At 46.5% G+C, this 24817-nt stretch overlaps 1 protein-coding gene across 2 annotated transcripts in view; it reads right to left on the reverse strand.

Moving 5' to 3' along the window:
* Maml3 (mastermind like transcriptional coactivator 3) overlaps positions 1-24817 on the reverse strand; it is a 430517-nt gene that overhangs the window by 167580 nt on the left and 238120 nt on the right. For both annotated transcript variants that reach the window (XM_028873345.2, XM_028873344.2), the window contains exon 2: positions 7585-9171. In XM_028873345.2, coding sequence (XP_028729178.1) covers positions 7585-9171 — 1587 coding nt within the window. The remainder of the gene's footprint in view (positions 1-7584; positions 9172-24817) is intronic.

A 24817-nucleotide genomic window follows, 5' to 3' on the forward strand; every position in this document is an offset into this window, starting at 1 on the left:
GGACCAATTAAAATCTCTTTCTTCCACAACACTATTATAAAACTAATTCCTTTCCCTCCAACTTTTCCTCTTGGCTGTTTTCTCTTAGTCTCATATTTGCAGACTCTGACAGAACGTCAATCAGGATTTTCAAAAATCTTCCAGGATGTGTATGGAAATGATTTTATTTTACCCATCGATAGAAACCTTTCCCTTATTCTGTGAATTTTTGAGCACTTTTGCCCGCTGGTTCCCTCAGCTGGGAGGCCTGGATTGAGCCAGTGATGAGCATTCTGTCAATACTTTGCCTGGCACCTGAGTTGCTGGGTGCCATAGGCTTAGTCAGGGTCATGGAATCTAAATTGTTTCACAGTCCTTGAAATAAGTCAATATTTTCAAGATTCTATAAAAGACTCTGCAGGTATGATCATGAGATCTTACCCCAAAGTGGCTGGAGGAGGACGTTGGCATTTCTGTCCCCTTGAATATATGCATTCCAGGTAAGAAGACTTACGCCCTGAATGTCACCATGGCTTTATTTTGTTGCTGTGATAAAATACCTGCCCCAAAGCACATGGGCAAGGAAAGGTTCATTTGCTCATAGTTCCTGGTTATAGTCCATGATTGGGGGAAGTCAAGACAGGAACTCAATGCATCACAGCCACAGTGAGAGGCTGAGGGAGAGTGGACGTGAGGACATGTGGGTCCTTGCTTGCTTGCTGTCTTAATGTTTAGCCAGCTTTCTCTGATCTTACACAGTTTGGGGCTGAACTCATAAAATGCTGCCACCCACCATGGGCTGGGTCTTCCTCTGTCAATAAACAATCAAGACGATTCCCCACGGGCTAATCTGATCTAGACACTTCCTCTACTGAGATGCTCCTGACGTGACTTTAGATTATGGCAAGTGGACCATTAAAAACTCACCATCACAAGGGTGTCGTAAGTTTGGTGAAAGCCTGCTCTGCTTCATTAAGGCCCCGTAATGCTGGAAACGATCACGCGAGTTTTGCTGCAGTAAGTTTCAGCATCAGGTAATATTTGATAGGCAAACAGAAGGGTGCTGAAAGCCACTGCAGAGGTCCAGAGTGAGCCCGGCAGTCCCCAGCGCTCCCGCAGTGACGATACAGGAGTCAAACTGATATCAGCATAAAGAACAAAGAGGAGGAGAAATGGTAAGAGCGGTCGAGGGATGTCAGTGACGTTCTGGAAGATGGGCATCGGATGACAAAGCAGCTCTGACAGAGTTGGTTTCAGCCGTGCAGTGGGAGCTGCAGAAATCCAACAAGCCGAGAGGACATAGGCAGCGGAGGCATTTGGAATATCAAGGCGGGAGGCTGGGGTATTGTTGGAGATAGCAGGTTCAAAGCCTGAATCCTGCAGCCCTAACAAAGCGAGACTTGGCCACCCATCTTCGATATGCCAAATGAAAAGATGAGGAACTGCAAAAATCAGAAAAAGGAGATCGATTCAACATGACCAAATTGGGAGAAGAAATAAAGGGGTCCGGCGGCACCCCTCTTCTCCCTCAACCAAGTCCAGAAGGTTTGGAAGTAAACAGGGCAATAGATGTGCACACCTAAGCTATCATGGTTAAGGTACGGTCTCACGCAGGTCACCTCAGCTTCAGCCTGTCCTGCAAAGTGCTCTGGGAAGTTGTTCAGAGTACCTGAAATCTCTTCAGGAGAGATAAGATCCTCCTCTGGCTGGCACTGGGGAGGGGTTCAGCCTTTCCCCTGCCCAGGGATGAGATTTCTGAGGAAATTCAAGTTCCTCGGGGACTGTTTGTTTCAACGACCTGATAGCCAAAGGGCACAGTGTCTGTTTAGAATATGTCCACAGAGCTGCACAGGGAAATGGGTTGAAGGTCTGTGAGGAGAAGAGGTAGACTCTTCCCCTTCCCCAGACTGGAGGAAGGAAGGTTCCCGATTCTACAGAGATGGAGCTACCAGACCCAGGAGCCCCAGGATCCTGGGTGTCAAATGAAAACGGTGTGTGTGTGTGTGTGTGTGTGTGTGTGTGTGTGTGTGTGTGTGAGTGGAAGTGTACCCAGTCCTTAGTGACACGCCCTCGCTGTCACCAACACACCCACCACCAACTCTTTGTCCATGCTCAGTTTCTAGAGTCAGCAATGAGCTTAGGAATCGCATCTGCGCCGCCCAAGGAACAGTCAGTCACCTATGGACACTGACCCAGGGCACCGGCTGGGCTCTAGCCCAGTCATCCCAGGGCAAGTGAACTCCGGAGCGGTGCCACACTCATAAACAGACGGTTAAGGAAAAGCTCGTGATATTACAGAAAGAGAATGAATGCAAGGAAGAAGCTGCCTCGGAGTAGGAGAGTAAGCAGAGAACAGAGGAAAACCTCATTTCAAAATGATAATTAGTGTTCTTAGGTTATAAAGAACAAGCCAGAGAATAAGAAGGAGCTTACAGAAATTGAAAATGTGGAAATTAAAAATGAAGTATTTGATATCAAGGTTGGGAGACAAAGTTAAGGAAATCTAATAGAACATGGGATAAGAAGACAAAGACGTGGAAAATAGAAAAGAAATGAGAAATCAGAGAGCCATCAAGGAAGCTCACAATGCAAGAGAAGTTCCAAAAAGTTCAATAAAAAGAGAGGAAATGTCTTAAACCCCAGATATATTAGGAACATACATTATCAGATGTTAAAATAAATTTCTTAGTACCGTATATCAGGGGTAGGCAAGCAGCGTGGTGGGCGAGCGTGCCTGCTGCCCAAGGACCCGAGTTCAAGTCCCAGCGCTAAGTAAAGTCCAGGCTCGCCTGTGCAAGCCTCTCCAGTACTGTGAGGGCAGAGGCAGGGGGATCAGAGGTTCAGTGAGAAACCCTGCCTCACCTGAATAAGGGGGGGAGTGATATAGCAGGACACTGGACATCCTCCTTTGGCCTCCAAGCATGTGCAGACATGTCTCTGCATGTAGCCCCCCGCCCCACACACACCAGATAAATATATTTCAGAGCATCGCACATAACGAGGGAAAGAAGCCACACTAAGGTCACAGACTCTTAAAGATTCAAGAAGCTCTTGGCGTGAAGGTGTAGACACACATTCCCGGGTCTCTCAATGCCATGGATGTCACAGGGTCATGAAGAAAGGTCTTCAAGGCAGGGTGTGCTCTAACTTAGTGCAGGGTTGAGAATGGAGAAATGCAGTCCGTGGGGATGAACAAGAAAACAACTTCAGTGAAGTCAAGTGGCTGCCTTTGTGGAGGGGATGGGGAGGGGTGTTGCTGCCATTTTTTTGTTTGTTTGTTTTGTTTTTACCATTAGTCTGATGGCACAACTAGGTGCATGCGTTTCTTGGGAAAAGTAAACACACGTATTTAAGGACACTGTCGGAAGAGGCTCCAGGCTTGTAAAGTGAAGGATGTTCAAAGACATTCCCAGGATGCTTGTGGATCCTGGAGGCCTGAGCTTCCTGTGGAGCTGTTATAGGTAACAGGTTTCTACTAGCAGAGCTCACACATTAGGAATAATGAAAGGGAAAGTGGAAAGCATACCCACTAATGACGCGCACTGAGCCACACGACCCACATTCGGATGAAACCGGGTACCATGCGTACGATGTAGCCCGTCCGCCATTGCCAGGACTAGAGGCTAACATCGCCTTCTGGAAATCTGTCGCTCTGCACCCATCTGTGCGGGAATCTTACTTGTGCTCTGGGTTGCCTGTGTCCTCCCTTGGCTAGCTGGGGGCCACAGGCCTCTGGTTTCCTTCCGGCATAGCTGCTTCCTTGGTTTTTGTTTGATAGTCCCAGGGGTTGAGTTTGCCTTCCCAGCAATCTCACCAGCACTCCACGGGTTCAAGATACCCAGCACCCCTCAAAGGCGCTCTTTTAGACTGCTTTGCGCGTGCCTCTCCTAGTTCCTAAAAGCGGCTCTGTGGCTAGGTGGCGGTGGCGCATGCCTTTAATCCCAGCACTCGGGAGGCAGAGGCAGGAGGATCTCTGTGAGTTCGAGGCCAGCCTCAGCTACCAAGTGAGTTCCAGGAAAGGCGCAAAGCTACACAGAGAAACCTTGTCTCGAAAGACCAAAAACCAAAAACAAAATAAAAGCGGCTCTGTGTCCCTCATGCCTGCGTGTTCTCCGGGGAAGCCCACAGGCAGCTGAAAACATCTCTGGTCCACATGTTGCTGATTTTTATCAAATGGCTTATTAAATAGCCTTGAGTCTTAGACACAGGGTTGGGCACTGTGCAAACACTAGCTGGGGGTGGAGATCTTGTTCATGAGAAACAGCAGAATTAGGGAAATAGAACAAGCAAGTCCAAAGTAAGTGCTGGTTGTTCCATCTCAGAAATGTGTATTTAAAAAAAATAGACACCAATGCAGGAGGCTCAGTTATGACAACTGGACACAGAAGTTTATTTTTACAAGGTGGGAGGCACAGGGACAGAGACAGATCAGAGGAATAATGTGGGGGGACGTCCTGGAGAAGACTGGGCAAAGGACTATGGCAGAAATTTGAATGATGTTTTCATTGTTGAAGTTTTAGCTTTTTACAAGAAAGAGAAAAGTTGGTAAGGGATGAAAAGAGGAAGTAACAAGAAAAGGGAAGAGCGTGAGCGGGGAGAGGCCGGGGTTGGCTGGGGTTACCCACCGGAGCAGGAATTTACCACGCGCACACACACCGAGGACTAGGGAATAACGGCATGAGTTCACCCAACCGAAAGTCACTTGGGCTCAAACTGATTTTCTAAGAAAGAAAAGGTCAACTTTTACTTTTAAAATAGGGATTTTTTTTCCTTACTTAAAAAATATTTTTCTGGTGGCAGAAAGAACATACGTATATGAGAAAATTCAGAATATTCAGTCGACTAGGAAAATAACAATGATATAAACAGAATGCCATTCCTAAAAGTTTAGATGCTCCTCAACTCTCTAGGCTCCTGAGCAGCGCGAGCCCGTCTATCTATAGCACATCAACTGTTTGGGGAGCTGCTTATTTTAACATTAGGATTTAACATTTCCACATGTGTAATCATTTGCTAACCCCACGCTTTGATTTATAGTATATACCCATCCAAGATATTTCTGTTGGTCTCAGTTTTTTACTATTAAAAGTAACGGGCAAGAGTTGTCAAGATGGCTCAGTGGTTAAGGGCACTGGCTGCTCTTCCAGATGACCTGGTTCCATTCCCAGCAACCACAGGGCAGCTCACAACCACCTGTAACTCCAGTTCCAGGGGATCTGATGCCCTCTTCTGGCCTCCACAGGCACTGCATGAATGTGGCACATAGACTCACACACAGGAAAGATGCTCACTTGCATAAAATAAAAATAAATAAGCTAATAATTTCCTTTGTTTAATTTGATCATTATGACATATAAATTCTACAAAGTTGACTTCCTAGATAAAAGTCATTATAAAAATCTTTTAACTTTGTTTGTTTGTTTTGATACAGAGTTTCACTATGTTTTCCTGGCTGGACTCAAACTCATAGAGATCCACCTGCTGAGATTAAAGGCATGCTCCACCATGTCTGGTTTGTTTCTTCTCCTTTCTCTTAAAAAACACCCAGAAAGTAAGTGCCTTTCGACTTGTTCCCGAGAGAAACCTTGTCCTACTGCTGTCCCACATGAGTAACTGTGTAACTTTCTTGAAGTCGTGTATCTAATGTTATCAAACTATTTTTCATTGCCCAAGCCAGTCAATAAAACTAAGCATTGGTCGTGGTCTTTTGGTCCTGGCATGGCAGAAGACAGCATGGACTAACATTTGGTGTCTTGTATAACCCATGCCAGTGTGTGCCCTGTGCCTGCACACAGCATGAATGACTAACTACCTCGAGAGCTATGAAAATACCCATTCACAATCAGCTAAACATCTGAAACGGTCTGTTTGTAGACAGACACTCACATGCTTATGTAAGCATCTTGAAACTTGTTTGAAATGGTAGGCAGTTACTATTTCATTAGAAAAGCTGCCACTTCTGCCTGCCTGTGCTCTGTGCTCGGGAGCAGTTGTTCTAGTGAGCCCTTGCCAGGGAAGATTCTGTACACCCTGAAAGCACGTCTGCTGAGATGGAAGAGGCCCTCCATGCAGACTGAATCCAGACGCTGCTTCAGCTGACTGAGCCCTTTCAAAACATGACCCCTGCAGCTAAAGGTCTCAGGGATCCACTTGCAAACATTAGGATCCCAAAGGACCCCTTTAAAAAACAACAACAACAACCTTGTTCCAGCAAAGACTTTGTTTCTAGTTAGCACACGTAGAAAGGTGTTAGTGAGGGTCTCGGAGGACAGAGGGGTACCATTGCACCCATATGTCTACAGAACCTGCAAGTTGGAATTAATCATCATTGGTCTGGCTTGGAAGAAATGCCCGTATAAAAACAGCCTGAGCAGAAGATAATTTGTGTTAAGATTAACAACGGATCATTTGACAGTATGCAATCTCATAAACCTCGTGACGCATCTGGGCTCCCACAAGCACCCTTGCCTATGGCCTCTATTTTTGCTTGCTTCTGAACTTCATGGTAAAGTGTATAAAAGGTTGCATTTCCATTGATATATATTTTTATATTTTAATGAAATCATTATAAAAGATCAAAGTCCACATTTCAAAGACCTTTCCTACTAGCTCCCGATTGCAGCTCATGTAAAATCAAGCCAACACTTTTATTTATTCAGACAGGACTTCTTTAAATCTAGCTGGCATGTGGAGGTGAGAAAGCCCTCTGAGGTTTGGGAGTTGGACGTCTGTGAAGGGTAAGAATGAAGCCGCGGAGCTCAGGCCTGTCTATGCAGGCCAGCACCACCTCCAGCCTTGGAGATTCCATCAACCTGGGGGTTGCAGGTAGAGAATGGGGGTCACAAGTGGGAGTCACAAGATGCAAAGTTTCCAGGTATCTACCTAGAGGACACTGTATTCCACAAGGAGGGAGGGGCGCACAGATAGCCACTGAAGGTACAGAGACGCCCCCATCCCCCCAACACACACCCCATGAATTCACTAGCAAGTCTTGCTGAAATCAAACCGAATGCCAAGGACAGGGATGCTTACACTCCTAAGTCATTTGATCAAGATGTCTAACTGTTGCTGGCAAAATGGCAAATGTTTAATCGTTAAACAGTCCTACAAGACCTACTCTCCCACTTCACTCTGAAAATACAGAAACACTCTGATTTTTAAAGGCCAAGCGTCCATATTTCCCATCACTCACAGCCCGTTAAGGCAGCTGACAGCTCGTCCAGATGGTATAAACGGTGTTAGCTAGGTCTAAGCGCCCCTGCTTTCCTATCACCCTTTGGCTAATGAACTGGAAGAAAAACTATAGAGGGACGCCATACCGGATCATGTGACTTCTGCAGCCTGCTTCCCTCACAGTGAAAATTGGACGTAATTTAAATTTTTCTTGGCTGCCGTCAAGAATAGGAGGAATAGGAGGCATTCGTGTACAAGGAAGGTTTACCAGGCCACTCTTGCTCCAACTCTGCGAGGGAACCACACAAAGATGCACAGGGCAGGATTTCTGCTGATTACCAGGCTCCACGCCAGGCCTAGCCTGGTGCCCATGACACACACGGGACAGCCTGGCACACAGGTAAGAACAGCTGGGCGCCGCTTCTCCCTTACCTGACCATGGGCTGGAAGCGCAGCATAGGCCATGGGCGGATTCATCACTCCTTTCTGCTTAATGAGAAGCATGCGTTTCTGGTCCTCACTCAGGTGCGCTCTGGGAGCCTGCAGCTGCGGAGGAGGCGGCGGCTGCTGCTGGGGAGGCTGCGGCTGCGGTGGCGGCTGGGGCTGCGGAGGCTGCTGCTGGATGTAGGGCATCAAGGGGTTTTTGTTGGGGTTGGCCATGGGGGGCGTCATTCTTGAACTCAAGTCCGCATTGAAATGGGTCAGAGGCTTAGTGTTGCCATAGGTGAGAATATTGTGCTGTTTGTTTAAGGAGTTTGTACCCAAGTTATTTGGCTGCTGACTGATCATGTTCATGTGATTCGAAGGGAGGTAGTTGTTGATGGTCGTCTTCTGCAGGCTGTTGGCCATTGCAGGCACTATAGTGTTTTGGTTGTTAAAGGCTTGGGGGTACATCATTGGGCTATTTGGTTTTTCTGCAGTAAAAGCTGCTCCATATGGACTTGACGGAGGCCCTAAGGGAGACCAATTTGAAGTCTGATTTGAGTGGGGCTGCTGCTGTTGCTGCTGCTGCTGCTGCTGCTGTTGCTGCTGTTTCTGCTGCATGAGTTTGGCCCTCTGTTGTTGCTGGGCAGCCATCTGCTTGAGCTGCTCTGCTGGGGACATGTCAGAGCTGGGCACTGCCACGGAGCCCGATCCTGAACCCGTCACCGTCACCGAGACTGGATTAAGGAGATAGCCATTGCCAGGTCGAGGTGGGGCTTGGTTTGGAGTGTGGGCTTGGTTTGGAGTTTGGGGGGACTGAACAGCACAGTTAGCTGGCGAGCTGGCAGGGTTTGGAGCCACAGGGGTGTTGGCCACAGATGGTAAGCTAGTGGCTGTGGAGACAGTAGAAAAGGGGGGACCAGAAGATGAAGGTCTGGTTTGGGGCGACCCCATGGAGACGTGTGCAAAAGGAGAATGAGAGGCATCGCTCTTCACACTCGCACTCTCGTGGGAGAGTGGGGTCTCCATGGTCGTGTGTGAGAATTCCTGGTCCTTCTTCTCTTCGAAGTCTTCATTGAACAGGTCTTGGATGTCATCTTCTGGAACCGTGTTGGCCAGCTCGTCTATTAGTTCCTGCCACTCTTGGTCATTCAGGTTAATGTCGGAGAACAGCTTGTTCTGATTAGAAAGTGACGTTTCCGATGTGTCTATGCAGGCGGGGTCATCGAGAGGCTCCTGTTTGAGGTCCTTGCTCTGCAATATAGCAAAGCTATCCTCCAGGTCCCCACAGCCATTGACAGGGAGCTTAATCTCAGGGAGCCTGCCATTCTTCCCCAGATCCTCCAGCAGCCCAGGAGTGTGAGCAGCGCTGTTCTGCAAGGGCAGAGAAGGCTTGAGGTCAAGCTGGTGAAGGGGTGAAGCTGAAGGCGGTGGCATGTTGTTGGGCAAACTGTTGATGGCTTCCATGCCCGTGGTAAGGTCCTTTCTGATGCGCTTGCTTGTGGGAGAGAAGCTCCCATCGCAAGCCCCATTCTGCTGGTCCCCATTAAGTGGTGAGCGGGCCCCTTCTAGCTTCCTCTTCACAGTCTCTTGGAGCTGGAAAAGAAATGAGAGAGAAGATGGCTTAAACTCATATCGAACTCTTAACCATCGTGATGTGCATTGTGGTGAACTACCTTTGTGCGTAGGCATGTTCATGCACACGCACGCACACCTGGGTGCACAAGTGTGTGGACCTTGGGCACTGTCCACCCTGTTTTGAGACAGGATATGTCATTGGCCTGGAGCACCCCCATGAGGTGAGGCTGGCCAGTGAGCCCTGGGGACCTACCCACCTGCTTCCTCAGTGCTGGGATTCCAGGTGGACATGTGCCGGAATTTTTTGGTTGTTCATAGGCTTTTGGAATAGAACACAGATACTAGGATGAATAATCTCCTTAGCCCATGAACTACATTTTAAGTGCTGTATAACACACCAAAAGGAAAGGATGCTTGTAGTTTCAAAATCAGGGGACACCATGATTCAAAATCTGTGAGAAAAGGCTTCATCTAAAAGCAGAGTTCAGAGAGCCGAGAGATACGCAGGGTAAAGGTCTCAGGGAAGGGTCACCTGTGAGCAGTTTCTAAATTTAGTCTGCACTTGAGATGCGGACTAAAACACATTGTACTTGTAAACGATACCTATCCTCAATTCTCACCACACCCCCATAATCGAAACCATCAAGGAATTAAATCAACAATATTTTGAAGAACACTTATCAATGTCTTTTTTAAAAATCAGTTTATTGTAATGAACTTGGAAACTGAAAAAATACACACGGAGAGATTAACACAGCATTTGCCAAAACCCGAAGTCTACAGACCTCAATGAACAACACAGTTAGAGCAGCCAATTGGAAGCTGCGGAACTTGTCTTTGGATTTTATGATTTCATTATCAGTTACATCATATGTGCTTATCCACCACAAGTAATTGAAAAATCAGGAAGAAAGTCAAAATTAGAAAAACAATTAGTTTTATATCCGTTTGTGACTTCACCTGAATTCTGTTCCTGTCACCAAATAGTAGCCTTTCCTGTTCTTACTACATATATACTATACTCACATATACATTTCTTTACACACACACATATATATTATAGAATAGATTCTCATATGAGGGAAAACATGCAATTTTCTTCCTGAGAATGGATAACTTCATTTAGTTTTATACTTTTTTTTTTTTTTAAAAAAAAAAAAAGATTTATCTGGGGCTGGAGAGATGGCTCAGAGGTTAAGATCACTGCTTGTTCTTCCAAAGGTCCTGAGTTCAATTCCCAGCAACCACATGGTGGCTCACAACCATCTGTAATGAGATCTGGTGTCCTCTTCTGCCCTGTGGGGTTATGTGCAGACAGAACACTGTATAAATAAAACTTAAAAAAAAAAAAAAGATTTATCTATTTTATGTGCGTTGGTGTTTTGCCTGCATGTGTGTCTGAGTGAGGGTGTCAGATCCCCTGGAACTGGAGTTACAGGAGTCATGAGCCACCATGTGGGTGCTGGGAATTGAACCCAGGTCCTTTGGAAGAGCAGCCAGTGCTCTTCAAAAACCACTGAGCCATCTCTTCAGCCCTGGTTTTACACTTTCCAAGTCCATTTTCCTGCTAGTTTTGTGGTTTCATTTTTTTCCCTTTGGATCTAAATAGTATTCGTGTGTGTGTGTGTGTGTGTGTATATATATATATATATATATATGTAGCAGAATTTCATTATCCATTTATCTGTTGATGAACAACTAGGTTGGTTCCATTTTCTTGCCGGAGTGACCAGAGCAGCACAAACATCTTATGAATATGGATTTCACGCATTGCCAAATGGCAGACAATGAAGGTTAATATTTTACATAGCCTCAAACTTGCGCTTGTCTCCTAGTTTTCCTGTCTTGCAGCTCCATCGGATGCTTGGTGTGCTTCCATCATCTCCTGTGACTTCAGAGTTGGTGAGATTTCCTCTTTCTCACTACCATGCATTCTTTGTTGTAAATGATGGAATTCTTCTAGGTTCCTTAATTTTTTTTCTTCTGCTCGTGTATACAATGTCCTGGGCATTTCCCTCGACTACAACATCCTCGACAATCTTCCCTAGGCTGATGGTCCCAAACAGTGTAGCCAGCTCCGTCTCTGCTGAGCCCCACTAACTCCAACTTTCTCAGACAGTTAAGGAGCATTTAACACTCAATCCGATCCTCACCTGTTCCCCATCTCTGCATCCACACAGTTACCTAGGCCAGAAGTGTGAGCACTGTACACTGACATGCTCATCTCACGTCCGTCCATACTGTCACTGCCCCAGACCAGGGGACCACCTCTGGGTGACCCATCCCCTCCTTTACCTGTTCTTCTGGAAATCCACTGTTTAGCCCTCTCCTGTCTACTCTGCACACTGCGCCTGGTTCCTGCTCACAAGCAAGAAGTGATCAGACGAAAATCTCAGCTGTCTTCTTTACATCTTCCTATCCTACCTTCTCCCTTCTCCCTATACTTATCCAGTGTCCGCAATCCTCGATCAATTCTCCTAAAACTCTTTTTAAAAGTGAGTGAGTGAGTGAGTGAGTGTGTGTGTGTGTGTGTGTGTGTGTGTGTGTGTGTGTGTGTGTGAAGTAGAGTTCAAACCCAGGAGGCCTTGCTCATGCTAGGCAAGTGCTGCCCACTGAGATGCGCTCCAGCTTTCTTCAGCCTCTTTAAGTTCCCTGACTGTGTCAAGCTTCCTTCTGTCTCCAGGAAAAGCAATGTTTTCTTAGCTTGGAAAAATCTCCCTTCCCTCCTCTTGCCCTTGCTGGTTAATACTCCCTTTCCCTGGTTAATACCCCTCTTCCCCCCTCCTTTCCCTGGCCAATAGCTGCTTATTTTTCACATCAGAGTTCAGATCTCCCTTACTGAGTTGTCAGAGTTGTGGATCCCTCCCTCTTCCACCCCAACCTACCCACACTGAACTGGATTAATCCGAAGAAGGTTTTCCAAGCCATCTATATTTCCCCATTGATCATACTTTGTGCCGAGAAGTTAGGGACCGTGGCTGACTTGTTTCCTGGTTATCTGCAGTGGTCAGGTTCTTCGAAACAGTTAATAAGTAGCTGCAAAATGAGGGGAAAATGCTGCTGTCTCATTCAGAGATGAGACCAGTGCGTCTGAATGACCGTAGAAGCCAGCCTGGTGGCCATGAGGAATTTCTGATTGATAGTCTTCTTTCCTGGGACGGATGGGACACTCTCTTGCTCCAGAGAGTGTTGCCTCTATGAGTTTATTAGTTTTATACCCAGTTCATGTCTTTGCACCTTTCTTTCTGCCAGAAAGGGATATGCCTGTGGCTCTGGTCACAGAGTGTCCAGAGTGGGAGCTGGGGAGACGCCTATTATGTGGGTGAAGGTCTCCCTTTGTAAGTTTCCCACTGGGCTGCATAAGCACAGGCGAAGGCCGAGGGCCTAAGTGATGCTGGTGACGTCAGAACGGTTCCTCTACCTGGGTACCCCGCGCTTGGCAGAGACACTGTATTTTAGAGATCCTATAAATGAGAGGTGTTGATTCCTTGTGAGCTGAATCTGTGGAGTTGACATGGCTCTAGAGGAGCCCCGTGGAGAGAAACACTGATCTGGTGGTGTGAGTTTTAAGGAGTACACGCTTTCTTGGAAGCAGAGAATGCCATTTTTTTTTAAAGTAAGCAGAGTCAAAGGGAACCTTGAGCCAAACTCCTATCCAATCCCTTTCCCCAAATCTTAGTTTTAATTACAAACCAGAGCCCGTCATAATCACTCAGTTGAAACAGCTGAAGACGGGACCTAACTGGGACACACTAGAACTTGACTTCAAAGAAAACGATGCTTCAATCCATCATGTTAGAGGCACACTGCTAGAAAATAACGTTATTTATGGAACAAACCAGGGAACCACGGTTCGGATCATCAGTGTGACGGGTGCGTGAATGTATGTAGCTCCAAACACGGTGACAGATTCAAGTATCACAGCTTAAAGGCCTACAGAAATGAGGCCCGGGCACCTCCTGAAGTGATGTGAAGCTTCAGAAAATGAGTGCTTGTCTTTAAAAAAAAAAAAAAATGAATCTGATGTTATTTTAGAACCACAGGTCCACGATTCTGTTCTGGGTCATGTCATGGATGAACAGGACAGATAAATAAAGACACTCTACTTGTCCCCCCTATAAAACAGAGGTGGCCAAGCCTCCAAAGGCCAACAGGTCTGCTTGGGAACCCACTCACCTCTAAGGAGTTAAGTAGGCAAACACCAGAGCCCAGCATTATAGAAATAAGAGCCGGGCATGGGAGTGAGAATGATGGCCGAAGACCCCCTTCCCATGCACCAAAATAGCATGCATGCGGTACTCAGCAATGGATGGCTGTGGGCCAGACGGGCCACGCCCAAGGCTCTCTGTTCTGCTTGCTTCCGAGCCCCGGCAGCTCCCGGCCGACACTCAAAGGATCAATTTGGAGAACTGTCTGTAAATTGTCCCAAGTTTGGTTTCATGGGTTCCCAAACGGGTTAGTAGCACTAGCTCACAGAGTTACTGTGAGGGTGAGTTCATAGCAGATAATGTGCAAACACATAATTTTGCACGTGGGACCCAGTCAGCACTCACTAAGCCTCAGCTTTACTATTTTTAAAATTCAGTCACGACTGCCATGGGGACAGAATGCTTCCTGAGTCTTCAAGACACAGATAGGTATAATGGCAATATTTCTGTTCCCTAGCCGACCAAACCTTAATGTTTCCCAAGCATCTGGAGTAGCTTTCATAATATGAACAACAAAAATCAAATTTGCAATTCAAGCCCCAGTCCAAGCGCTAATGCATGCGTGTCCTAGATTGTAGAGCAGGGGAAGCTGTGTTGTTCAGGTTCAAACCAGATACATTCCCAGCACACGACCTGAAAGGGACTATGGAGTAGATTCTCTTTCCCCAGGGGCTTCATGTTCTCCACTGCTGGCCCCTTTTAGCCAAATCGTGATCTGTGTATGTATCAGCATTTGGGAGTATGAGAAAGAGCACTGGAAGATGTTATGCCATGGTTTTTATGTTCGGGTTTTGTTACGTCCAAAACAGCAGAGCAATCTTCACATCAGTTCCCTCTGTCTCATCATCCATTGTTTTATGGAAAGGTGGTCTGAAAATCTAATTCCCTCTTTATGTCCCTCATGGGAGAAGGGGATGTGGGGAGGGAGCCGCGCAACTGGCTGTGTGCTGGAGAATCTGACAAGCAGCTTGTTCAGTGAGTAGGAGACTCCTTGGCTGCACGCGAGCAATTGTCCTGGGAGTCCCCACTCTTAGGGACTCAGGTCAATCTCAGCTCCAATTGCCTATCTCAACAAGACTCTGGCCCTCTTACCTCCCAGAGCAGAAAACCTCTTAGGACACTGTGCCCTCGTGAACAAGCGTCGAAGCTTTACTGAGGCTTAGCCCGCTCGTTTCCATGTTACCACGCTTACATGGAGAGATGTTTTCTCCCATCAAGGGAAGCTGAGCTGCCAGGAGCTGAAGTGTGCCGTTCAACTAATGCCTGTGACAATACGGGTTGCTATCAGGTGTCAAGTGCTCTGGAGACAATCATTCCCCTTCCAGCACGCTCTAGAGATGGCCTCCTCTCTGCAGTGTGCGCGATAGCTGGTGTTTATGTGGAATTACAGGATATATGTGTGGTAGAGGAAGTAAGAGAAAACCAGAGGAGCAGAATGATGTGTGCCCCTGAGTGTATTGTGTGTCCCAGATCCACAGTGACAAGAATAGCAGGTACCTGTGCACCATTGTTTACTGAGGCTACCCACAACAGCTAAGCTATGGAAACAATCCTTCCACGGAGAAACAGATTGTTTTTAAAATGTGACACAGGCGTAGAGGCTGATTAGATGACCCAGGGGGGTTAAAAAAAAAAAAAAAAACTGTTGCCAAGTTTGACGGCGGAATTTTGGTTTCCAGGACCTACACAGTGGAGGGAGAGAGAAGGCCCCCAAAGACTGTCCTCTGATCTCCACATGTGTGCGGTGACATGGGCACATAGCACACACATACACACACACACACACACACACACACACACACACACACACACATGCACACACGTATACACACACGTACACACACATACACACACATGCATACACACATACACACATACATGTACACACACATACACACACATGCACACACACGTATACACACACACATACACACACGTACACACACACATACACACACACACACGTATACATACACACATGCACAGAATGAATTATTTTTCAGCCACAGAGAAGAATGAATAAAATATTTGAAGGAAAATAGATGCTACTAGAGATTATCATGTTAAATGAATGAATCCAGTCTCGGAGAGTCAAATAATGCATGTTTTCCCTTCTTTGTGGGTCCTAGACTTTACATATCGGTACAGAAAATCATGTATGTCCAGAGGACGTGAAAGCAGGAGCAAGAGTCTGGGGAAGACAGCAGACAATGGGAGAGGGCGTGTGAGAGGGAAGTGCAGAGTGTGCTTGAGGTAGATCACACGTGGAACGATCGTATACAGCCTGCTTTAACAAAATAATTTCTGAATGGATTGCTGTGCCTTTCGAGTTTCAAAGCACATGTACATGATCACCAAGGATAACAGTTCTCCTTACAGCAGATCTTTGCACCAACGGGGCTGACTGTGGTGGTATCATGTTCCCCAAAATATTATGCACCCTAATAAACTTATCTGGGGTCAGAGAACAGAACAGCCACGAGGTACAGAGGCCAGAAAATGGTGGCACTCACACCTTTAATCCTAGCATTCCAAAGGCAGAGATCCACCCAGATCTCTGTGAGTTCAATGCCACACTGGAAACAGCCAGGCATGGTGACTCACACCTTTAACCCCAGGAAGTGATGGCAGGAAGCAGAAAGGTATATAAGGCGTGAGGACCAGGAACTAGAGCTGGTTAAGCTTTTAGGCTTTTAGCAGCAGTTCAGCTGGGATCCATTTGGATGAGGACTCAGAGGCTTCCAGTCTGAGGAAACAGGATCAGCTGCGGAATTAGTGAGGTGAGGTTAGCTGTGGCTGGTTCTGTTTCTCTGGTCTTCCAGCATTCACCCCAATACCTGGCTCTAGGTTTGTGTTTATTAATAAGGTCTTCTAACAATTCCTGCTACAGCTGATGGTTCTATATCGGGAAAAAGACAGTGTTTGCGGGGAGGGAATGGTGGGTGGCAGCCGTTAAAAAGAAAAGGATGCCTGAGATCACCAGCTTCTTGTGTAGATGAACTCTAAATATCCTCAAGAGGCTTCGTGTGGTTTCTTTCCTCTTGTCACGGCGGTCCCCTCCCCCAGCACAAGTTTGTGTGACTTTCCTTTCCAAGCTGTTAGAGACATAGCTTCTTCCCTGAGATGTGAAGATGGGTTCGAATCTATGCTGCACGTGTTAATGAACTCCAGGAGAGCATTGTGGTCATTGTGGTCTGTTCTGGGCAAACCGGAAGATGATTCACTAGAGCCAATCATTGCATGGTTATTCTCTTTCCATTCTATGAATAGTAATAAGCCTAGGGTCACATGGATGAATCTGACTCGCTTATTTTGTGTTTGATGGAGTGACCGAGCACAGACATGTGTTAGGTATTCTCAGTGTGAGGATACGAACAGAGTGCAAACCACTTTCAGGACTTCTCCACAGAGGTAGGTACTCTTACAAAGGCTTTAAGAGTTTCAGGGATTTGGTTTTCATTTCTTCTGTTTTCAAGCTTTGTTTTGCGATAAGTTATTCTAATTTATTTTTGTCAGCATAAGTTAAATGTTCAGAGGGGTTTCACGGTGACATTTCCATATTTACATACAGTGTATACTCGATCTTATTCAAGGAATTCCATTTCTCTAGTGTTTTCCCCCCACTTTAGTGGGACTGTGAAGGTGTTAACAAGGTGGATGTCCTGATTCTGCTTCAACAATCCCTAACAGCTTCAGGTGGTGTCCAGATTGGGACACAGGGTGGGGGGAGGGGCACAGATAGCCAAAGAAATGTAATGAGTTCCTCGGGTGTCCTGAGAGAGCTGGTTTAGGATCTCCTGCATCTAGACACTGGGATGCAGACTACAATGACTGCTCCATTCTGATATTTTGAAGTCTGGGATCAGATTTTTAAAGACACACAACCAAAGAACACAGATTATGTCCTGCTTGCTCCGGGGCATCTCATAGTAGAACCAGGGAACTGTACTCTAGACTGAGATCTTCCCAGCTTCACGGGATCATGAATTGAATGCAAGATTGATGGATTTCCATCCTAATTTCCATGAAGATATATATATATATATATTTTAACAGTTTCAGTTCCTCTGAGCATGGTAATATCTGTCACCATTGCCCATCCTATAATACCATGCATCTGCATGGGCTCTGTGCCAGCGGCTTCAGGGTCAACCCATTTCCAAGAGCATCGACCATCCCAGAAAACAGACAAGTCAACAAAGGTGCTGACAAAGGTTAGATACGTTTGTTTGTTTGTTTGAAAGTGATCTTCCTTCCCATCAGGCAGAACATCACAGAAAGAAAAAGGAAAATCATAACCCAACATGTGAAGCCCTTGCCAATCTCACACACTCTCAGCAATTAGAGAGAAAATAACATTATATATGAACTTAAAAAAATCTGACGATGAAACCATATGCCACACACACTGTGGTAGTTTGAATGTAATGGCCCCCATAAGCTCATAGGGAGTGGCATTATTAGGAGGTGTGGCTTTGTTGCAATGGGTATGGCCTTGCCGGAGGAAATGAGTCACTATGGAGGTAGGCTTTGAAGTCTCGTATATATATACCGCTCAAGCCACACCCAGTGAGACAGTTCACTTCCTGTTGCCTGTGGATCAAATTATATTAACCCTCAGCTCCTTCTCCAGCACCATGTCTGCCTGCAGGCCATCATGTCCCACCATGATAATAATGGACTAAACCTCTGAAACTGTATGCTACCCAATAAATGGTTTCCTTTATAAGAGTTGCTGTGGTCATGGTGTCTTTTTACAGCAATAGAAACCCTGACTAAGAACACACACTAAGACACACACCTAAACATACATAAGCCTGGAGATTAAAACTCTGCTTGTGAGGAATCCAGAATGGTAGTTTCCTTGGCCCATTTGGTTGCAAATGCTGGGTCTCTGGAGGAGACACTTACTCAGAAAATTCAGAAATATCCATTCTGAAATGCTTCAGGAAAAATGGGATCTCCCTCCGAGGGGCTTTGCCCTTAGTGGGCATCAGTAATACCCAAGAGTCCGATGGGAAAGAAGGAAGGCTGCAAACATGGAACCCCAGCCCAGGGCCAGCACTGTCCATGGCATTTTCAGGCCACTGTGTAGTGATAGTACTTCTTTTCCAATCTTGGATCACAGACACCCAAATCTGGCTGTGAGGTCCTTAACTGATTGGTTTTAGACTTTTCTAAATATGTTCTTTATGAATGACTGAATTTGGGGGTATGCTTTTATCCTTTAGCTATCCTTAAACATGGAGTGAGTACCAACTGGCTGTACCACAGCAATGGATCCCAACACATTAGGAGCAGTGTCAGACAAGGCCTCAACATTTAGAAACACGATGTCCCAAGATCTCCCCAAAGCTCCAAGTTTCCAAGTACATATATGTCCACATAGGCTCTTGGTTTTCTCACAATTGAAGGAATACATCATATTTCACCCCTGGCTACATGAGTCCCAGGCACTCTTTTAATGTGACATTTAGGTAGTTTTCATGAGCATTGATGACACAATGAACCACTCATTAGGACTAAGATGGTAATCCCTACAGTCACCAAGGCTGTATGATTCTCAGATCTCTTCACATAGCTTTCAGCACGAGTACGAGTTTTTATCAGATACTTCAATTTATCATTTAGTAAGAGTTAAGATATTGTTGGTATGAAGTATTCTAATTGACTGAAAACTGCCAGGCATCACGCTATGGGTATTGTATCTTAAATTTTTTAAAATGTATTTTTATTGAGACAGGGTCTTACTCTGGAGCCCTGTCCGGCCTAGGTCCACTGGCCTCTGTCTCCTGACTTGCGGGCGTAAAGGCGTGCACCACCACATCTGGCCCATTTTTATTTTTTATTTTATTTTTTTGAGATTGAGTCTCATGTAGCACAGGCTGCCTCGCAACTGGCCGTGCAGGCAATCTGTGCTAGAACTGTTGGTCCCTGGTCTCAGGCTCCCAAGTAATTGGATTACAGGGTCTACCACCATCCTTGGCTAGTGATCTTCTTTTGCTGACTTTACTAATCGCCATAATAAACTATGATGGCTGCAGAATGCTTCGGCCAGGACAGGTAACTCACATTCCTCTCAGAGCTTGTTCTTGCCCATTCTTCCCCCATGGCTCCTGCCCCATCAGACTTCAGCAAAGCCTGCCCATAAATTCTAGGTGGTTTGGAACCTGCCCATGGCTGAGTCAGGTTTGCCTGTTTCCCAGAAAGGCCGGGTGATTTTCTACAGGAGGGCTGCTGTACCACACGTCTGTCACGTGCTTGAGGAGTGCTAACTGCTGCAGCCGGGCGGCATCAGCAGGCAGTGGGTCCGTGCATCCAGTGGCTTCCGGCACTCAATAGCTCTCTTAGGAAAAGCTCCACAGGGACAAGCAGCTGCTGTCAAAACCCAGTCAGAGCCCTGAAGGGCTCTGTCTTTCACACAACACACACACACACACACACACACACACACACACACAACACCACACACACACACACACACACACTCTGCATTTACTCTGTCTTACACACACACACACACACACTCTGCATTTACTCTGTCTTACACACACACACACACATACTGCATTTACTCTGTCTTACACACACACACACACACACACACACTGCATTTACTCTGTCTTACACACACACACTCTGCATTTACTCTGTCTTACACACACACACACTGCATTTACTGTCTTACACACACACACACACTCTGCATTTACTCTGTCTTTCACACACACATACACACACACTGCATTTACTCTGTCTTACACACACACACACACACACACACACACACACACACACACTGCATTTACTTTTTAAGGACAGGAACCAGCATCCTTAGAGGCCTCTCCCAGTGGTTCTTTCCAGAAGTCATGCCTACATTTTCTATTCAAACATACCTGTAGGCATGACCTTGTGTTATTTTCTGAATTTTCTAATGGGATTTTATTTATAGCTGTAAAGAAACAAAGGAGAGAAGTGAGCAAGAAGGAGGAACCATAAGGAGGGAAGGGGACCCATGAAAAGATGAGACACGATGGTGTCATTCCCAGATGGAGACTCCAATGAGCAAGGGGGGGGGGGGGGCAAAGCTCAGCAAGCCAGGGCCAAGCCCAGGGTTCTGTTTGTTTTCTGGGAGGGACGAGGCAGGAGGAGAAACACTCCACAGAGGTTCTGTGCTTTTCTCTCCCCTGGGTCGGACCTAAGAATATTTTTATTCCACTGTTTACTCAAAATGTCCTCTTTCTCAATGAGGAATTCTCACTTTCGTTTTTTAGCCCTTCGTGAGATCCTCTCTCTCCGAAAGTCGTGCACCAGCTTAGGAGATGCAAATAGCCCAGAGCTTCCAGATGTGAGGAGGTACTTTTGAATAAAACCCAGCACACATTCATCTCCCTTTGGAATGCAGAAGTATTGAAATAGGTCTATAAAAAAAAAAAATCTCTGGTTTCCCTTGAAGAGGTCAAGAGCTCCATTTCCTAGTGAACTGTCACTGTATTACACAGTGGGTGCATCCAGGCAGCCAAGAGCCACCTCCCGAGTAGGTGCAGAGATTCTCAGATCCCCTCCCCCATCACCCATAGACCTATGCCATTATGCAAACAAACAACTTGATTCTTATTTCTAGACAGTACCTGACTCCTAGGCCTCCATTTCACTGCATGTTTTTGCTCCGGGTATGAAGGCTGAGGGCCTGAGCTTTCTTTACCAACAAGGTGATTGCTTTATGGCTATGCCTTACCATGTGTACAGGTATGTGCGCATGTGTGCAGGCCCATGCCTGCGCACGTGGAGGCCAGAAGTCGAGGCTGGTTCATATTCTCTGTCCCTCTCTACCTTTTTTTGAGTCTCTCACTGAATCTGGAGCTGGGTGATTCTGCTAGACAGACTGACCTGGCAAGTTTGGTGTGTGTGTGTGTGTGTGTGTGTGTGTGTCTTCCTGTTTCCACCTCTGAACACTTGGATTACTGATAAACACAGCCAAATGCCCAGATTTTCACATGGGTGCTGGTGCTGGGGACCAAACATGGGTCTGTAGCAAGCCCTTTAATCTCTGACTCTGTAGACTTTCTCCACTAACAGGACACAAAGCAGACCAGGAGGACTTTTCTCTTCTGAATGAATCCCCATGGGAAGGGTAAGGCGTCCACATACACGTGCCATATGAGGCCTGTTCTCATAAATGGGCAAATACTAAGGCTGAAATGTCCAGCCGGTTGGCAGGACATACTACCATTCAACCTAGAAGCAGTAACAGTCTGGAGTCTGCCAGCTGAGCCTTCCTGTGTGGGAGATGCTGCTCAGCTTCATCGCAGCTGAAATACATTTTTCAAAAGAAATTAGACAGAGGTACTGTTGTTATAGCAACAGTCAGAGTCATTTAGGCACACAGTTTCCTTTCCACAACCTCCCTGACTCATGTGGGCAGTATTTCATTTATGCAAGAGGGGTGGCCAAGGCTAAGCCTGCATGGACCCTTTATCAGCCTTTAAGATGGGAAAGCCTGAGCCCTCTATGGCCAATCGAGAGCCCCAAGACAATATTATGTGTTCCAGAGAGTGAGCAGGAAAGGCCAGCAAAAGCCCTCGGAATCCATCTCCTTCCATCTCCTGGGGTAGACACTGAAAGTGTCAATACTGAATGTCCCGGCTTCTCCAAGGACTGGCAGCCCCGAAGAGGCATTTCCATGAGCATGGTAATGCAGTCAGTTCATTACGTCAGTTCTCTAGGACTTCGGGGTGTAGACATCCTAATGGGGTAGCCCACACCGGCCACTGAAAACAATACTCAATTCCCAAACCATCCTGTTCTGAAGATTCTTCATGACAAAGGGCTTTACAGGGAAGAGCCACCAGGGAGTCGCCTACGTCCATACTAGGGATGTACAAGGGTGGTAAAAATCTGAGCCTATGGCTCATGGCCAGTGTCACAAGACAACTGTGTCCCCCACCACTTACCAATCTGTATTTCTAAGTCGCAGCCATCAGAAACTCAGCCGTGACTATGTTGGGAGACAGAGTCTTTCTAAGGTCATTAAGGTAAAAGAAAGTCTTTAGGGTGGTGGTGACTGTGCCCTTCTAAGATGAAATTGGGGAAGACCATGTGGGGACACAGAAAGGATATGTGAGGACACAGAGAAATGACCACTTGCCAACTCAAGAGAGATGGCTGCCTTAGTCCACTTACACTATTGCCAGAGACCGGATAATTTACAAAAAGCAATTTATTTGTCACAGTCTTGAATGCTGGGAAGTGCAAGATCAAAAGGCTGGATGGGTCAGGGCCTGGTGAGCCCTGTTCCCATGGAATGGCATCGGGGCCTGGTGAACCCTGTTCCCATGGAATGGCATCGGGGGGTCATGGGCCTGGTGAGCCTGTCCTGGTGAGCCTGTTCCTATGGAATGGCATCAGAGTCTGGTGAGCCCTGTTCCCATGGAATGGCAACATCTGGGCCTCCTAGCATGGCAGAAAAGCAAAAGAGAAAAACTACAAAGATACATGCTCAACTATGTTCATAGCAGCACTATTTGTAATAGCCAGAACCTGAAACAACCTAGATGTCCGGCAACTGAAGAATGGATTAAGAAAATGTGGTACATATACACAATGGAATACTACTCAGCAGAAAAAACAATGACAGCATGAAATTTGCAGGCAAATGGAACTAGAAAATACCATCCCGAGTGAGGTAAACCTAACCTAGAAGGACAACAATGATATATACTAGATATAAAGCAAAGAACAATCAGACTGCAACCCACAGAACCAGGCCCTAGGATGACTGTGGCTTATAAGAAGTTTTGGTTTTGCCCAATCACTGGTCAAGCCTCAGTGAAACATTTCACTATTAGGATAAGAATTTATACTGTATCAAGCTGATAATAGAAAAATAAATAAATAAAAAATGGGAAAAGAAAAAATAAATAAATAAAAAGAGAAAAACTAGGTCCCTTTAGCTCTAGTCGGCGCCAATCCCACACAGAGTGACTTAGTCAACTCCAGAGACCCTGTTAAGCATCAGCACACAGGGCTACAGTTTCAGCATCGAGTTCTAGGAGACACTCAGACCACAGCAAGGGCTCGGAAGAAGCCAGCCTTGCTCACACCTCGAGTTGGACTGCCAGCCTCTGTACCTGTGAGGGGGTACATTTCTGACGCTTAAGCAGCCTAATATATTATACTCTGCCATGATAGCCTTGGTGGAGAAGACTAACTACTTGATTCACGCCTATCCCTGTCCTCTCCGGGTCTCAGTTAGGTCAAGCTCTTAATAAGTAGCATAAAGGACCAGCTTGCACCAACTTGACTGGGCTTTGGCTTCACTGATCTCTGGGCACCGGTTCTGCGTCAGGCAGGAAGGACAGGTAGGAGTGGGCATTTGACCTCAACAACTTTCGGGATGGAGATGCCAGGCAAGCAGGCCCCAATGCAGCCTGTCGCTTGCATGTCTCTTGGTCTCAGGGGGAGAGGCTGCCTGAGGGAACTTACATGCAACCTAAGATTCAAGGAGTTCGTGGTCAGGGAGTTAACAGTTCAGTCAGTTGGAACACATCTTGGTTCAGAGAAGGAAGAAGCGCATTTGTGAGCAAGACCTCCAGCACTTAGGTCTGCCTTCAGCCAGTGTCCAAGTGCAAAGGTAGGGAGTGAGCCTGGAGAAGGAAGCAGGAGCCACAGGGATCGTGAAGATCCGGCCTGTGTCGGGGAGTGTGGGTTGGTCCAGAAGACATTAGGGGGAAAATGGTTAACTTGGGAAGTTAATTTCTGGTATGATAATGATAAGAAAGTGTACAATAAGTTACCCAAAGTGGTCTGTACTGTCTTACCAGGGTTCCCATATCAAGATATCAGACTGGGTGCCTTCTACAGTTCAGTGTGGAGTGTTACCCCACCCTCACATGGTGAAGGCTTGGTCCCCTCTGGGAGGTCCCTCTGGACCATCACGAGGTAAGGTTGATCTATAGGAAGTATCCGTTTTCTCTCCTGCCCCTCTCTCTGCTTCATGGCCAGCATGCAGTAAGTACCCTCCTCTTCTATACATTTCTACATGATGTCTTCTGTCACCACGGGCCCAAACAATGGCGCCAAGTGACCAGGGGCTGAAAACACGATCCAAAATCCATCCTCCCTCATTCTAAGTTGGTTTGTCTCAGGTATCTGCCATGTGACAGAATGCTGATCAAGACGGTGGCTATGACACACACAAGCTTCGGCGCTCTGGCAGCCAGATGTCTGGGATCAAGGGGTCGATGGGGCTGGTCTCACTGACATGCCTCTCTCTAGTGTGCAGAGGGTCCCATTTTCCCTCCGTCCTCACATGGTCTCCCCTCTGTGATGCCACATCTTCTGTGTCTGTGTGTCCAATTCCTCTTTGTACGAAGACAGAGGTTATGTCTGTTGAGGGCCCACCTTAAGGGCTTTGCTGCCATTTCAATGGCCCTATCTCCAAACCTCGTCAGTCT

The sequence above is a fragment of the Peromyscus leucopus genome, chromosome 6 (genome assembly GCF_004664715.2).
Source record: "Peromyscus leucopus breed LL Stock chromosome 6, UCI_PerLeu_2.1, whole genome shotgun sequence".
NCBI classification, from domain to species: Eukaryota; Metazoa; Chordata; class Mammalia; order Rodentia; family Cricetidae; genus Peromyscus; species Peromyscus leucopus.